The sequence below is a fragment of the Coregonus lavaretus genome (assembly GCF_964263955.1).
Source record: "Coregonus lavaretus genome assembly, chromosome: 21".
In the NCBI taxonomy this organism is placed as follows: Eukaryota; Metazoa; Chordata; class Actinopteri; order Salmoniformes; family Salmonidae; genus Coregonus; species Coregonus lavaretus.
The window spans coordinates 17,726,516-17,743,797 of record NC_140008.1 but is presented as its reverse complement, the minus strand read 5'-3'; the positions used below and the strand labels follow the sequence as shown (position 1 = coordinate 17,743,797).

Below are 17,282 nucleotides of genomic sequence, written 5' to 3'. Positions count from 1 at the left end.
AGGAACAGGCCGGACCGGGCTGGCGACGCGCACCACTGGCTTGGTGCGAGGGGCAGGAACAGGCCGGGCCGGGCTGGTGACGCGCACCACTGGCTTGGTGCGAGGGCGGGGAACAGGCCGGGCCGGGCTGGCGACTCGCACCACTGGCTTGGTGCGAGGGACAGGAACAGGCCGGACCGGGCTGGCGACGCGCACCACTGGCTTGGTGCGAGGGACAGGAACAGGCCGGACTGGGCTGGCGACGCGCACCACTGGCTTGGTGCGAGGGTCAGGAACAGGCCGGGCCGGGCTGGCGACGCGCAACACTAGCTTGGTGCGAGGGGCAGGAACAGGCCGGGCCGGGCAGGAACAGGCCGGGCCGGGCTGGCGACGCGCACCACTGGCTTGGTGCGAGAGACAGGAACAGGCCGGACCGGGCTGGCGACGCGCACCACTGGCTTGGTGCGAGGGGCAGGAACAGGCCGGACTGGGCTGGCGACGCGCTCCACTGGCTTGGTGCGAGGGACAGGAACAGGCCGGACCGGGCTGGCGACGCGCACCCCTGGCTTAGTGCGGGGAGCAGGAACAACATATAAGCGTCCTCTGAGTCAGGGCGTGACAGCAGCAAAATCAGCCAAGAGGTAAGTCAGACACAGGTAACATGCCTGTACTCAATAAGTACTTACACTGTTTCACAGACATACTAAAATAGATTGTCATATCATTTACCAGCGTGATTCTAACTATTACCTACAGCTCATTCCAATCAACAACTTGGGGATCCAAGCTCACCAGTAAAAGGTATGAAGCTTAAAACATCAATGTTCAGTACATCTGCACTTCATGAATGAATACAGGAAAAGTATTTAGACTGGCACTTGTATTCTGTTTGGGTTATCGTTTTCCACTGTTGTTTTCAAATAATGGTGTATGGTGTTGTCATCCATATTGAGTGCAGTTGAACCATCCAAATATACAACCTTCATTGTGCATTGTACCTTAGTAGACGTATCTTAGTAGTTTATATGTTCACTTGCAGACATGGCCACCTGCTTGGAGGAACAAACAGTGTGCTCCTGCCAACAGCCTGTGCCCAGTGACACTGATGAGGGTAAGTGAATTGTACTTCTAAGCAGTTCACATTCAGTACTGACATTATTTTGACAGTGACACATTTTCTGTATTTTTTCACTTGTCTGTCCCCTAACATTGGGATGAATTACTAGACTTTTACATTGCACCAAAACAATATGTTTGTTTATTTTACAGACATATCCTCTGAATTATCACCAACTGACCTGGTTGCTGGAATGCTGGATGACCTCAACAGGCTGAGTATCGATGACAACTTCAGTGAGGCACTGGTGGCAATGGCGAAGCAATTTAATGTAATTAAAGGCAATCCATCAAGGCTTGTGTCAGCCATCCATTGCTTTGGGAAGTCTCACATCAGCCCAGCGTCCAACAGCGCAGCAGCACTCCGAAGAGCTGCCAGACAACCAGGCCCTATGATTCCCTGTCAGCCTACAGCTGTTGCCCGTCGTTCCACCAATGCTGGTATAAAATGGCGTCTCACGACTGGACGACCAAAAGGCCAGAACAGTGGCTCTGAGCACCCATACTGTTCAAATGCTAAAAGGAAAAGGCCATCAGAAATTAGACATCACAAGTTGTCTGACTCAGTGTATGCAAATAGTTCTCACCCAAAGTGAATAACGCACATGTGAAGTAAAATGATGTTCCCCTTGAAGTTCCTACTGTCTCAGTAAGTGCTGCACGGCCAATGCAGACGTCGGATTGACCATGTGTGTCACGGCCGTCTACGGAAGGAGTGGACCAAAGCGCAGCGTTTGTTGCGAACATGACTTTATTAAAGTTAAAGTGCACGAACGAGAAAACAATAAACAATGACGGATAGTGAAGTCCTCAGTACACAGACTGAAACATGGAACAAAAACCCACAACCCTAAGGTGAACACTGACAGTATAAATATGGCTCCCAATCAGAGATAACGAGCCGACAGCTGACACTCGTTACCTCCGATTGGGAGTCACATGACGAGACAAGACACTACAACCAAAACCAAACACAACCAAATGAACACACCCTATACCCAACACAACCAAATGAATACACCCTGGCTCAAACTACACAGTCCCGGAGCCAGAGCGTGACAGTACCCCCCCCTAAAGGCGCGGACTGCGACCGCGCCTCAATACGGGCTAAACAAGGGAGGGCTGGGCGGGCATACCTCCTCGGCGGTGGCTCTGGCTCCGGCCTTGATCCCCACCTCCTCTCCAACCCCCCAAAGTACCCCTGGTCCTGTCTAGCCCCGCTGGCCGGAGCCGGACTGACGACACGCGCCCCTGGCTTGGTGCGTGGAGGACGAACGGGCCTTACCAGGCTGACGACGCGCACCACTGCCTTGGCGCGGGGAGCAGGAATGGGCCGGACCGGGCTGACGAAGCGCACCCTTGACTTGGTGCGGAGAGCGGGACCGGGCCGGACAGGGCTGACGAAACGCACCACAGACTTGGTGCGGGGAGCAGGAACGGGCCGGACAGGGCTGACGACACGCACCACAGACCTGGTGCGGGGAGCAGGAACGGGCCGGACAGGGCCGACGAAACGCACCCTAGGCTTGATGCGTGGAGCCGGAACGGGCCTCCCCAGGCTGACGACTCGCATCCCTGGCTTGGTGCGAGTAGCAGGAGTGGGCTGGATCAGGCTGACGGCTCGCACCCTTGGCTTGGTGCGAGTAGCAGGGACGAGCTGAACCAGGCTGACGACTCGCACCCTTGGCTTGGTGCGAGTAGCAGGAACGGGCTGGACCAGGCTGACGACTCGCACCCTTGGCTTGGTGCGAGTGGCAGGAACAGGCCGGACCGGGCTGGCGACGCGCACCGTAGGTTTGGTGCGAGTGGCAGGAACAGGCCGGGTCGGGCTGGCGACGCACACCGTAGACTTGGTGCGGGTGGCAGGAACAGGCCGGACCGGGCTGGCGACGCGCACCGTAGGTTTGGTGCGAGTGGCAGGAACAGGCCGGGTCGGGCTGGCGACGCACACCGTACACTTGGTGCGGGTGGCAGGAACAGGCCGGACCGGGCTGGCGACGCGCACCGTAGGTTTGGTGCGAGTGGCAGGAACAGGCCGGGTCGGGCTGGCGACGCGCACCGTAGACTTGGTGCGGGTGGCAGGAACAGGCCGGGCTGGGCTGGCGACGCACACCGCAGGTCTGGTACGTGGAGCAGGAACAGGCCGGACAGGGCTGTCGACGCACACCGTAGGCTTTGTGCGTGGAGCAGGAACAGGCCGGGCTGGGCTGGCGACGCACACCGTAGGTTTAGTGCGTGGAGCAGGAACAGGCCGGGCTGGGCTGGCGACGCACACCGTAGGTCTGGTACGTGGAGCAGGAACAGGCCGGACAGGGCTGTCGACGCACACCGTGGACTTGGTGCGTGGAGTAGGAACAGGCCGGTCCATACTGGGAACACACACCACTGGCCTTAACCGGGGATCAGGAACGGGCCGGACCGGACTGGTAACACACCTCAGTCTCTCACGCCGTGCCTCCACTACTTCCCTCCCTCTACTCGCCAATGGCTCCCGTAATCCGGTAGCCTTCTCTCCACGTCTCCCTGTGGCAGCCTCCTGCTGCCCAGCCGCCCAAGCCATGTGCCCCCCGCAAAAAACTTTTTGGGGTTGCCTCTCGTCCTTCCGACGATGGCCCTGCTGACGCCGTTGCTCCTCTCTCGCCAGGGCCTTGATCCTCCCCCAAGGTCCCTTGCCCCCGAGCATGTCCTCCCAGGACCACGATTTGCCCACCTGGGCCATCGCCAGCCTCTCGATCTCCTTACCCGGCGCTTCCTCCCATGTCCAGTCTCCTTGCTCCTGGACACGCTGCTTGGTCCTTTTTTGGTGGGTTTTTCTGTCACGGCCGTCTACGGAAGGAGTGGACCAAAGCGCAGCGTTTGTAGCGAACATGACTTTATTAAAGTTAAAGTGCTCGAACGAGAAAACAATAAACAATGACGGATAGTGAAGTCCTCAGTACACAGACTGAAACATGGAACAAAAACCCACAACCCTAAGGTGAACACTGACAGTATAAATATGGCTCCCAATCAGAGATAACGAGCCGACAGCTGACACTCGTTACCTCCGATTGGGAGTCACATGACGAGACAAGACACTACAACCAAAACCAAACACAACCAAATGAACACACCCTATACCCAACACAACCAAATGAATACACCCTGGCTCAAACTACACAGTCCCGGAGCCAGAGCGTGACAATGTGGAACCTTTAAACGGCTGACCCGCAAAGCAAAGTGGTACTGTCTCTGCTTTCTAAAAGTGAGAGAAAAGGCTGCAGGCTGGCAGCTTCTCTCCGAGCGATGCTCCACATGGTTCTAAAGCCAGCCCTACAGTACGCTAAACAGCCACAGCATTTTAATCGGGATTAGAATGATTTTAGTCAACATTTTGTTAGCCTACTTTAAATGTTTGGTCTTGAGCTAGGGTACCCTGCCATACCCAACTGACGACCCTGATATCGATGTGTGCCTGATGCCGCCCCTCATCTCTGATTCTCCTCTGGGGTCGCAATATCAAGTGTTGCCTATACACTATTTAGTGTGGTCTCAATCAAATTACTAGTGCAGTTTTGGTTTCATATATTGGTATGAAAATAAACCCAACCGAACAACTTGCTATTGAGAGCATTTCCCCCCAAAACATGTCCTGTTTTTGGCTTCAAAGACAATATAACAAATGTGCATTGTCATGCAGTGACTTAATGATCATTGAGATAATGCAAATCATTAACGATTACTTAGTTGGGCTAACTTTTTTAACTTCTTGCTGTAGGCCTACATCATCATCATCCTCTGCCTGCATCCCTAATCCCTACCTGTAGTGTAGCCTACCTGCCTCTGGTATACAGTGCATTCGGAAAGTATTCAGAACCCTTGACTTTTTCCACATTTTGTTACGTTACAGCCTTATTCTAAAATTGATTAAATAAAAATGTTTCCCTCATCAATCTACACACAATACCCCATAATGACAAAGTGAAAACAGGTTTTTATAAAGATTAGCAAATTTATAAAAAATTAAAAACTGAAATACCTTATTTACATAAGTATTCAGACCCTTTGCTATGAGACTCGAAATTGAGCTCAGGTGCATCCTGTTTCCATTGATCATCCTTGAGATGTTTCTACAACTTGATTGGAGTCCACCTGTGGTAAATTCAATTGATTGGACATGATTTGGAAAGGCACACACCTGTCTATATAAGGTCCCACAGTTGACAGTGCATGTCAGAGCAAAAACCAAGCCATGAGGTCAACGGAATTGTCCGTAGAGCTCCGAGACAGGATTGTGCCGAGGCACAGATCTGTGGAAGGGTACCAAAAAATGTCTGCAGCATTGAAGGTCCCCAAGAACACAGTGGCCTCCCTCATTCTTAAATGGAAGAAGTTTGGAACCAGCAAGATTCTTCCTAGAGCTGGCCGCCCGGCCAAACTGAGCAATCGGGGGAGAAGGGCCTTTGTCAGGGAGGTGACCAAGAACCCTATGGTCACTCTGACAGAGCTCCAGAGGTTCTCTGTGGAGATGGGAGAACCTTCCAGAAGGACAACCATCTCTGCAGCACTCCACCAATCAGGCCTTCATGGTAGAGTGGCCAGACGGAAGCCACTCCTCAGTAAAAGGCACATGACAGCCCGCTTGGAGTTTGCCAAAAGGCACCTGAAGGACTCTCAGACCATGAGAAACAAGATTCTCTGGTCTGATGAAACCAATATTGAACTCTTTGGCCTGAATGCCAAGCGTCACGTCTGGAGGAAACCTGGCACCATCCCTACAGTGAAGCATGGTGGTGGCAGCATCATGCTGTGGGGATGTTTTTCAGTGGCAGGGACTGGGAGACTAGTTAGGATTGAGGGAAAGATGGACGGAGCAAAGTACAGACAGATCCTTGATGAAAACCTGCTCCAGAGCGCTCAGGACCTCAGACTGGGGTGAAGGTTCACCTTCCAACAGGACAACGACCCTAAGAACACAGCCAAGACAATGCAGGAGTGGCTTCGGGACAAGTCTCTGAATGTCCTTGAATGGCCCAGCCAGAGCACGGACTTGAACCCGATCAAGCGTCTCAGGAGAGACCTGAAAATAGGTGTGAAGCGACGCTCCCCCTCCAACCTGACAGAGCTTGAGAGGATCTGCAGTGAAGAATGGGAGAAACTCCCCAAATACAGGTGTGACAAGCTTGTAGCGTCATACCCAAGAAGACTCGAGGCTGTAATCGCTGCGAAAGGTGCTTTAACAAAGTACTGAGTTAATAAGGGTCTGAATACTTATGTAAATGTTATATTTCCGTTTTTGATTTTTAATACATTTGCAAAAAAACAACAACGTGTTTTTGCTTTGCCATTATGGGGTATTGTGTGTCGATTAAAAACAATTTAAAGCTGTAACATAACAAAATGTGGAAAAAGTCAAGGGGTCTGAATACTTTTCGAATACACTGTAATGCGTTTCCACCTCTCCCTCTATCAGTCTTGCTGATCCATCTTCCTGAATTCAAATGACATATTCTAACAGATCAATCTTGCTGGAAAAACATCATGAAGTTATTTAGCTATAGTGTGGATGTTTTTTAAAAATATAATCAGCATATGTTTTTTAAATATAATGAGCACCCAGATAGTGCAACTGCCGCAGCGGCAACACAATAATATGACAGAGACAAGCTGGCCAGGGGGAATATTTGCGAGAGCCGCCTCCTCGTTGGCTACTATGCCTATGTTGCAATATCGATATTCTTGGAACGGCCATGTTGATACAAAATGTTTAAATATTCTCAGAGCCATCTTGTTTGTTGATACAATGTTTCAATATTCTCAGAGCTACCTTGTTGATGCAATGCTTCAATATTGGCAGAATGTTTGCCTTCCCTGGCAAATAATGCAGACAGGTAAATGCAAAACTGAACTGGGCGCACACATTATCAGGAACATCTCAGAATGCAGCGCAATCAGATACAATTTGACTACCCGAAATACATAGGTTTGACAAGGTGATGTAAAGAAAGGGGCCTTAGCTCCCTTTAAAAAAGCATGTGTAGATTTTCCTTTTGTATTTCCTAATTTTCGTCATTCTTTGGTTGAGCTTGTCTTCATGCCTGCTTGTCGATTGTAGGCCTAAGTCCTTTGATGTAGGCCTATGCCTTTTATTTCAATGAATGTATATGATTTATCTGGCAGAGAGGCCTAGTTTGCATTCGGGGTCAGCTGTTTTATGCACCAATTACTTTCACCTTGATGTAGGCATTTGAAGTAGGCCCTGTTGTGACTTGATAGCGTGTTTTATGCATCTATTTCATGTTGCTGTGTATGCGGCATTCAATTTATAATGAGGTTGACTAGTGGTTGACATTGTACACACCGTTCCACAGAGCTTTAAACCTAATATTGAGGTGATAATTAATGGCTGGGGTCATTTGGTTTTGCTTTTGCTGTTCTCCAAATAGCATTTTAGAGTTTTTAAATTGTGTAGAAATGCAGTAAATGAGCTTCACCCCCCCACCCCACCCCACTTTGCCTTACCCTAGGTTTAGCTGAACTGACACCACTGATTGATATATAGCCTAATAAGCAACTAATTCGAAAACACTGAGAAATATTGAAGTTTCATCAAGTACAAATTACATGACCCTCCCCTGGACGGAAATTGCAAAAGCATGACCCTCCCTCATTTACCTCTAGGTAACCATTCTGTAAATTCCGATCTGTACATTTCGATCCATCCCTTAACCCCCTTATGGATGGGTAAGTGTATAACGCGAATGTCTAGCATTTTCGAATCTCATCATAGACAACTTTAGCATTTTTGGTAATTAGCAACTTTTCAACTACTTACTACTTTTTAGCTACTTTGCAACTACTTAGCCTAACCCTAACCCTAACCTTAATTAACCCTTTTGGCTAACCCTTCCCCTAACCTTAAAACCTAACTCCTAACCTTAACCCTAACTTTAACCCTTACCCCTAACCCTAACCTAGCTAACGTTAGCCAGCTGGCTAATGCTAGCCACAAATAATTGGAATTCGTAACATATTGCACATTTTGCAAATTCGTAACATATCATACGAATTGTAATTAGTAACATATCATACGAAATGGATGATGGACATCCACAAATTAATACATACCATACCATGACAGTCCCATGTAGCTCAGTTGGTAGAGCATGGTGCTTGCAACGCCAGGGTTGTGGGTTTGATTCCCACGGGGACCAGTATGGAAAAAAAATATATATGCACTCACTAACTGTAAGTCGCTCTGGATAAGAGCGTCTGCTAAAAATGACAAAAAAATTAAAATAATAATACCATACGAAACATAACATATCTCGGATATGTCTCGGATGTATGTAGAGAATAATACGAAATGCTATGAGACCAGGTTGCGCTCTGCTCTTCTCTTTTTCCATTTTTGCTTCATGGGAAGGAGAAAACTCTATCTCGCTACATTAAGCGACAGTTTGCATCTGAAATGAATGGTTTGTAAAGGGAAAGTCTGCAAAAGCAATGAATGGTTCTGTAAAGCCTAGATATGAATTGCAAATATGAATGGGTCACATGAGAATCAAACCATGGGTTAATTTGCAATACAAACTATGGAATGGATGGGAGTGTGTGATTACATTAAGGATTTGGAGGAACTCCACCCTTTGGTTATTTTGCAGGATGAAACTCCCTCACAATAAACATGCACATACTTTTATAAATATCTGCTTTGGACTGTTTTACAGTCAAACCCAACTAGACATGAAAATAATAGGCTTAAGGACGTGGTTACGCTCCATCACAGATGACTTAAATTAATTTAAGCTTCCTGAAATAGATGCAGTGAAATGGACCAAAACATGTTAACATACTTGATAACGAGGCATGTGGCTTTTCCGTTATGACAATCAGTTTTGACTCAATTTCACTAAAGCGTTAGACAAGTCGACAAATGGAGTTATAAGACAAATATGACGGTGGACTAAAACTTGGTCAAATGGCTTGGAGAAAGAATAATTCAATTTCTAGGGATTACAATGCAATTTCAAGAGGATTTAGAGTATTGCCATCCATGACACTACCAATGAACACAGAACATAACAGTGAATGGCTGCTATGTGGACAAGGCCACATGAGGGTGATGTCTCATTAGGAGCCAGCAGTGAGACAGAGAGCTGCCTATAATAGTAGGTGCAAAACAACAGTGACTCAAGCAGTGGCAGCTTATTTTGTGGAGACATTTTAATTGGTAGAATGTAGAGCTAAGCTAAAAATGCCTCTCCTGCATGAGAAAGGAAAATGTTTAACCATGACACCTATTGTATACCTACAGTTGATGGTAGATACACTACATGACCAAAAGTATGTGGACACCTGCTCGTCGAACATCTCATTCCAAAACCATGGGCATTAATATGGAGTTGGTCCCCCCTTTGCTGCTATAACAGCTTCGACTCTTCTGGGAAGGCTTTCGACTAGATGTTGGAACATTTGTGCGGGGACTGATGTTGGGCTTTTAGGCCTGGCTCGCAGTCGGCGTTCCAGTTCATCCCAAAGGTGTTCGATGGGGTTTAGGTCAGGGCTCTGTGCAGGCCAATCAAGTTCTTCCACACCGACCTCGTTTTGTGCTCCGGGGCATTGAGAGTGGGTGTTGACAGTGTGAGGAGCACTCACTTCCTTGTCTGAAGCACGCAAACCATGAACTGCCCGCATGGACATAAACAGAGACACAGCCCAATGAAAGCCTCAAAATAACAGTGTAGGCCGAGGTGAAGAGAGACAATACAAGGCTGCAATCTAACATGCTCCAGTGTTTGCCCAGGCATTCCAGCTTGGGACCACATGGTCGTCACAGTGTGTGTGAGTCGGACCAGAATGAGGCGTACTGCAGGGCTGGAGCCACAGCCCCAAACACTGCAGCCGGAGCCCATTCTCTCTCTCTCTATCTCTCTCTCTCTCTCTCTCTCTCTCTCTCTCTCTCTCTCTCTGTCTCTGTCTCTGTCTCTGTCTCTGTCTCTGTCTGTCTGTCTGTCTGTCTGTGTGACTTCTATACTTCTTCCCAGCTGAGGTTTCTCTACCCGTTCATTTGAAGAGCCACTTTTCACCAGGCCCTGAGCCATTCACAGGATCCCAATTCCTGGACCATTCATGTCTCTAGAGCTCAGATGGGTTTTAAGGAATTGTGTGAATTAATGTGTTATTCGTCATGTATGAAGATTATGATTCCTGTATTTTGGATTAATACTGAGATTTCAGGGTTATAATAAATGCACACCTGCAAGGTTAGCCCAGTCATATTTATCGTGACGTTACCTCTCCAGTCAGATCTATGAATGTTCTTATTACTATGCTAAATAAGGGGTTGAAATGTCTTAGCACTTCAGCTCTTAGCAAGTCCGTAGTCTCACACTCATTGCTCGGAAATGTGCCTGTGTTACCATAGTAACAAATATTCAGCAACCTCGTGGTACCATTGTATGAATGTGTTATTTATTACTGAGAAATGTAGCATATGCATTTAAGTCCACTTAAAGTACCTAATTGCAACTCAATTAACAATTTTTACTCTCCTGACTTGAGTTGTTTTGACATCGAAAACACAAAACAAGTTACATACATAAGCAGGAATTTTGAAATAGGTCAGTAGCTAATATTGTTTTAAATGAGTGGTGTTCATTTGAGCTGCCAATAAGACTTTTAAAAATATCCCTGTGGTCCAATGTTTATTTAGATCTAAATGTGTGTGTTTATTTTGGTTGAGAGGTCCTATTCTCCTGCCCTTCCCTTTGAGGGGGTAGAGAGTCTTGCTCAACCTCTCCCAATCCCTGGCACTTGATTTTAATTAGTCCTGTTGAAAAGCCAGGGGGATAAGTCAAGGGATTTTGTACTGAACTTGTAAAGCAGGACAGAGCTGGGGCTATAAATCAGCCACAGGACAGGATGTCTCCAACTAAGAACCATGTAATTCATGGATCTGCCCAGGTGAGCCATATTCCCACCATGCAAAGCCAAGGCTTGGGCTCTCAGACACTAATCTCAGGCACAAATCAAACTGATAACCTCATGTAGTCAGTGTTGCTACCGGTATGTCTAAATGGTCAGAAAATGTCAGTGGAAGTGTCCTAAGAGTCAGGATTAACCACCTCAAGATAGCTTCTCCAACGCTCTACTCCATCACAAGTGAGCAAGAGCAGAAACCCAACAGACAACATTGATGATTGTGACATCTCTATTCATCTCATTAATGTACACAGGATAAACTGTCTACAATCGCTAGTGAAAATACTCAGGGCCAAGTGCACACAAACAGTGAAGCGGAGACTGAAGAATCCCTAAACATACCCTCCACACACAAGAACAGAAACTCAGACAAGAGAACCATGGTAGTAGCAGAACAATGAACAGCTTTTTACAGAGAAATGTTGGTTTCCTCTTTCCTCTTTCCACAGGAACAATAGGCAAGGCAGGGTGTTTTTAACAGTCAGAAAAACTTTTACTCATGGGAATTCCACTGTCAATAGGAAGAATAATGTCAAGCTCATAGGGATTATATTTTTATGGTCAGATTTTTCTCTTAGAAACAATAGACCCATAAAAGCAGATACCAATCCTTTATCAGTGGATGAATATAAGTTACTGTATATTTGTGAAATAAACAAAAAGTAACATTATTATTTTTATTTTTTCTGAGTGAGACCTTCCACCTCGTACAGTATGTCAGTGCAGAAGGACTGGAATCATCAAGCAGAGAACAGCTGGCAAACATGATTCATGATTACTATAAAAAAGCTAGCTGGAGCATGCCCAGACTAGATGGTCATGGCTAGAAGGGATACAGCTTTTGTTAAATTGACGCCAAAAGTGTATATATTTTTGCATTTTAGCTAACCCTAACCCTTTTCCTAACCTTAACCTATTTCTTCTAACCTGCTGCGTAAATTCTCCTAACCTGCTACAAAAAGTCAAATCTGACAAAAGCTGGATCCCATCTAGTCAAAAGCAGACTAGATGGCAAGGCATCCTGTTTCTCTTATTTCCCACAAATTTCAAAAGGCACTCTGATATCATACCCACCTCACGATTTACAAATCACTCAGACACAATGTGAGATCAGTTACATTTCACACTTCTGAACTCACAAGCCCCACCACCTAACCCATACTTGTGAAATGTGTTGCAAGAGTAAAACCAGCGTGGCATCTAATTATTTGATTACCCAATGACCGAATGAGTGCTTTGGAATGCGAACTCATTAAATGTGGAATGGAATGTATGACAAATAACATGTCAAGACAATGCATACATCTAAGATTAAACCTTGATGAAAGCTACCCAGAGACTTTCCTGACAGGTCACAGTTTAACACAGACAGACTCAGCTGTTTTGTTAATATGAAAATATGACATTACATTGAAGCATTGTGTAGTTGGTATTTATTTAAGAATCCTTTTGTGTATACATAAACAGCTATGGATAGATAAATGTACAGTGAACAGAACAGCATAATGTTTGACATACAGATAATGGCTAACCAGGACCTTTTCTAAGGCACCAATCCTCTAATGGGAATAGTATTATTACATATGGAACACACACACACCACCCAGAACAAGGCTGACGGAGGGCCTTTTATGATGGAAACCTGGAGGAGACTCAAACCCCATAACATTGTGATAGTATTGTTTCATGGCTAAATTTGGGCTGGGGCATTCAGTAATACACAGGTGAGACGTTACACAACAACAACACTTCACTGAAGCTGCTCCAGGTGTTTCTCATTTATGGAATTCAAAGAAAAGTCTTAAAGTCTTGAAGTCCGGAGGGCCCGCATCTCCGCAGGAGGCCCCTCTGAGTGCCTTGCCATTCCACAGTCACAGGTCAGCACTCAGAGTCAGCTGTCTGAGCCTCACAATCACTACCAGGTGAGCCTCTCTCTGCCAGAGCTGACTGATCTGTCATCAATCCTCCTGTGCCAAGCAGGGCCAGGCCTGACATAGTCACTGTACAGGAGCATTTCTTCACAAATTAGCCCCATCAGTCCACACAGGAAAGGAAAACTCTTTGAACTTTGCATAGAGCAGTATACCAGCTTGCCACAAACGACTCGACTGGTAAGCTGTATCATTACAACCCTTAAAAGCCCATGTTAAGGCATATGGTTTGTGTTGTGAACTTGGAATCTGATCCATTTGTGGCAATCTTAAAGGGCACTAGTCCAAGAAGGCACTGGTTTGATATGGGCCACAGGAAAAAAATTACATACTTGAAAAAAGAAAAATGACACAATATTAGCAGATACAGTATTTGTGGTTCATAGTGGCTAGCAGGGGTGATTGTGATTGCACAATACCTTAACAGGGCTGGCATAAAATACATTTCCGACCTTGTGAATAAAGTAATCTATAAAATAAAATGTATAGGCACTTTCCAAATACCTTCAATTATTGTCAAAGGAGCAATGTTACTGTTAAAACATTGATTTCTTCATAAAAAAAAAAAAATAGAGCGATTGAGGCCAGAATATACATAGCTAAAATCTTTATGCCAAACGTTTGCATTGATTGTTTGTGATCTAGTGGTATATCAAGCTTACACAATCAACATCAACATTTCTAAATCACTGCAGTCCATTTCACATAGATGAAACATTCAACATATCAATCCCAAACTCCCACTGAAGTTCAGATTACTCATATGACTAAGGTGCACTAAAATGGGACTCATCTAGACATTTTCTCTTCTGAGAATGGTCTTTCTCCTTCTTTCTTTTTTTCTTTCTTATCTGAATGTTTGGTACTCTTACCTAATCTATTGTGTAAAAAACAACAGCATAAAAACATGAGACAAATATACTAAAAAAGTAGTGAACATCAAACATGATGTCCCAATATAAAAGTCCTCTCCAACTCATGCGTTGGTGCACCCAGGCCATAGAGGATTCTGGTACTCTGCGCAGCCCCGTCAGTCAGTCCAGTGGTTTGTGGGAGCTTGTTGTGAGAGCGGTTTACAGTCTGGGGGCCCCTGGGTTGGCCCCTCTCACACAGGCCCTGGGTAGCTGTAATGGTTGTTGTGATCTGCGTCTGCAATCTGCAGGCTGGGTTTGCGGCGCTCCAGTTCCTCGTTCTCGGCCGTCTCTGGGCTGGAGCAGCGGGGAGGACCCTGCTTGAAGAAGTCTGATACGTGGCGCACCTGTAGGGAGGAGAGGAGGGAAATAGTGTGGGTCAGACAAAGTGAGAGGACCAAGGGTAGGGCTGGAAAATGTGATTGTACGCTGTATGTCTGGTGGTGGAGGGCACCATGCAGCTGCTCCACATCTGAGAGGAACGCACAGTGCGCTGCACAACCCCTCCAGCTCTCTAACCAGGCCAGAGAAGTCATAAAACATTGGGCTCGGGAGGGTCCCTAATTGCATGCAGTAGTCTGAAATACGAATTGTGGGTTCGCTTTCCAATATGAATCACCCACGTCTCCGAGACTTCCAAAAGGCGTTGCTGAAAGAAGTTAAATCAAAACAGGGAACTAGGAACAATAAAAAGCCAGCAGGCAACACTCACGTTGAGGATGGCAATGAGAGCGCCTTGGAGGAGGCCCACCAGAACGTCGCTCCAGTGGTGCTTGTAATCGGACACGCGGGTGTAGCCCACGTACACAGCAAAGGCCACCAGGAAGAACTGGATCGTGGGTCGGAGGAGTCTGGCCCACTTTGCCCTCAGCCTCGCCTGGACATACAACTAGAGAGAAAGAGTGGGAGGAGATGTTTTAGTTCTCATAAGAAGAGCTATCTTTGTTTGAAGACAATTTGCTTTTACTGCTGATTGAGGTCATTAGTGGTTTTTGTGTTCGCAAGTAGTGAACCATCTCAACAAATAAGGCAATGTTATTTGACTGTAAACTGGCCCCAGTTACACTAAGCCTATCATCATATTTCAGTCCATCAAATATGCCTCAATGAATGTCTGAAACACAGCATTTGTTAGTAAATGTTATTCTCATGTATACAGTGTGTGGGAGTCCATTCTACAAGTGGCTAATATGAAAGCACATTGTTTAGCTTTTACACAATGCTAACATCAGCAGGCTACATGTAGTCACTAGTCAGATAAACATGTAACAGGCAATAATTGTATTTATTTTCTTTCTGTCAAGTGTGTTGTTACTTTGTTAAATGCACATTAAATAAACTGTGATTAGATTTAGTCAGATAAACATGATAACAGGCAATCATTTATAATTTAAAAGTTAAATGCCTATTCATACTAAATCAAATCCCAGCAAAAACTGAAATTTGGTATGCTTAGAATCGCATAAACCATGAAAAGATGTTGAATGTTAATCTAATTTATGCCTAACAATGGACAGAAAACCCTTTTCACAGAAGAGGAGAGCTGCTGCCAGAATGTCTAACTGGCACATTCATTTCTCTGGGCTGCTACCAGGCTCCTGCCATAGTAGGTGTGTAAATTGGCATCCATGCATGCCCCCCTACCACACATACACTCAATCTCAGCATTCAACACTTGTAGGGAAATGGAGATATGAATCACATCTAATAGGGAATATCAAAGGGTCTGTGGGATAAACAAAGCAGAGCGAATTACTGATTGCTTTGATTGGCAGTGAGGACCGGGTCATCTGCTAGAGGCGCCTGCCTTGCCTGCCTTGCCTGCCCGTCTTTCCATAGCTAGATTTATTGCTGTCTATCAATGATGACAAACCCTCTGGTACTGACAACTTGGATGGAAAATGACTGAGGATGGTAGTGGACTATATTGTCACTCCTATTTGTCATCTCTTCAATCTAAGCCTACAGGAAAATGTGTGCCCTCAGGCCTGGAGGGAAGCAAAAGTCATTCCGCTACCCAAGAATATTAAAGTACCCTTCACTGGTTAAAACAGCTGAGCAATCAGCCTGCTACCGATGCTTAGTACATTTTTTGAAATAACTGTGTTTGACCAGATACAATGCTATTTCACAGTAAACTAATTAACAACTGACTTTCAGCACGCTTATAGGGAGGGGCACTCAACATGTATGGCACTGAGACAAATGACTGATGATAAGCTGAAAGAAGTTTGTGGGAGCTGTTTTGTTGGACTTCAGTGCAGCTTTTGAGGTTATCGATTGTAATCTGCTGCTGAAAAAGATGCTGTGTTATGACTTTACATCCTCTGCCATATTGTGGATTGAGAGCTACCTATCTAATATAACACAGAGGGTTTTATTTAATGGAAGCCTCTCTCACGTAAGAGTGTGGTATACCTCAAGGCAGCTGTCTTGGTCCTTTACTGTTTTCTATTTTTACTAATGACCTACCACTAGCCTTGAGTAAAGCTTGTGTGTTTATGACTCAACATTATACACATCAGCTACAACAGCAAGTGAAATCACTGCAACCCTTAAACAGCTACAGTCAGTTTTAGAATGGGTGGCTAGTAATAAGCTACTCCAAAATATATAAAAAACTAAAAGCATTGTGTTTGGGACAAATCATTCGCTAAACCCTAAACCTCATCTAAATCTTTTAATGAATAATGTGGCAATTGAGTGAGTTGAGCAGATTAAACTGCTTGGTGTAACCCTAGATTGTAAACTGACATGCTCAAAACATATTGATGCAATGGTTGCTAAGATTGGGAGAGGTCTGTCTGTGATAAAGTACTGCTCTGCTTTCTTGACATCACAATCAACCAAACAAGTCCTACAGGCCCTAGTTTTATCACACCTGGACTACTGCCCAGTTATATGGTCAATCTCTCCTGGCTCAAAGTAGAGGAGTGATGGCCTGCATCACTACTTGTATTTTTGAGAGCTATTGATGTGTTGAAAGTACCAAACTGTCTGTTCAAACAGCTAGCACACAGCTCAGACACCCATACATATCCCACAAGACATGACACCAGGGGTCTCTTCACAGTCCCTAAGTCCAAAAATAGACGCTGGGAAATGCACTGTACTACATAGAGCCATGACCACATAGAACTCTCTTCCATATCAGGTAACTCAAACTAGCAGTAAAATCAGATTTAAAAAAACAGATAAAACAACACCTCACGGCACAACATTGACTGTGAAGATACGGAAAAACACGGACTGAGAAGTCACGCACGTACACACACCAATATTGTAATATTGTACATTTTATATTGTAGATGTGTAATGGTGGAGCAGTGTAAATTTGTATAGTGCACAATGTCTGTGTGATGTATCGTTTTATTTATGATGT

The 17,282-nt window shown here is 45.6% G+C and overlaps 1 protein-coding gene across 1 annotated transcript in view; it reads right to left on the bottom strand.

Annotated features, from left to right (window-relative positions):
* Positions 1–12,474: 12,474 nt before the first annotated feature.
* The window catches only part of LOC311148853 (phospholipid phosphatase 2-like), a 41,095-nt gene continuing 36,287 nt past the window's right edge, over positions 12,475–17,282 (bottom strand). Inside the window, exons 5-6 of the mRNA XM_084185849.1 lie at positions 14,613–14,789; positions 12,475–14,247 (exon numbers count right to left, since the gene is read on the bottom strand). Of these exons, the coding sequence (XP_084041975.1) occupies positions 14,095–14,247; positions 14,613–14,789 (330 nt within the window). The 3' untranslated portion in view covers positions 12,475–14,094. The remainder of the gene's footprint in view (positions 14,248–14,612; positions 14,790–17,282) is intronic.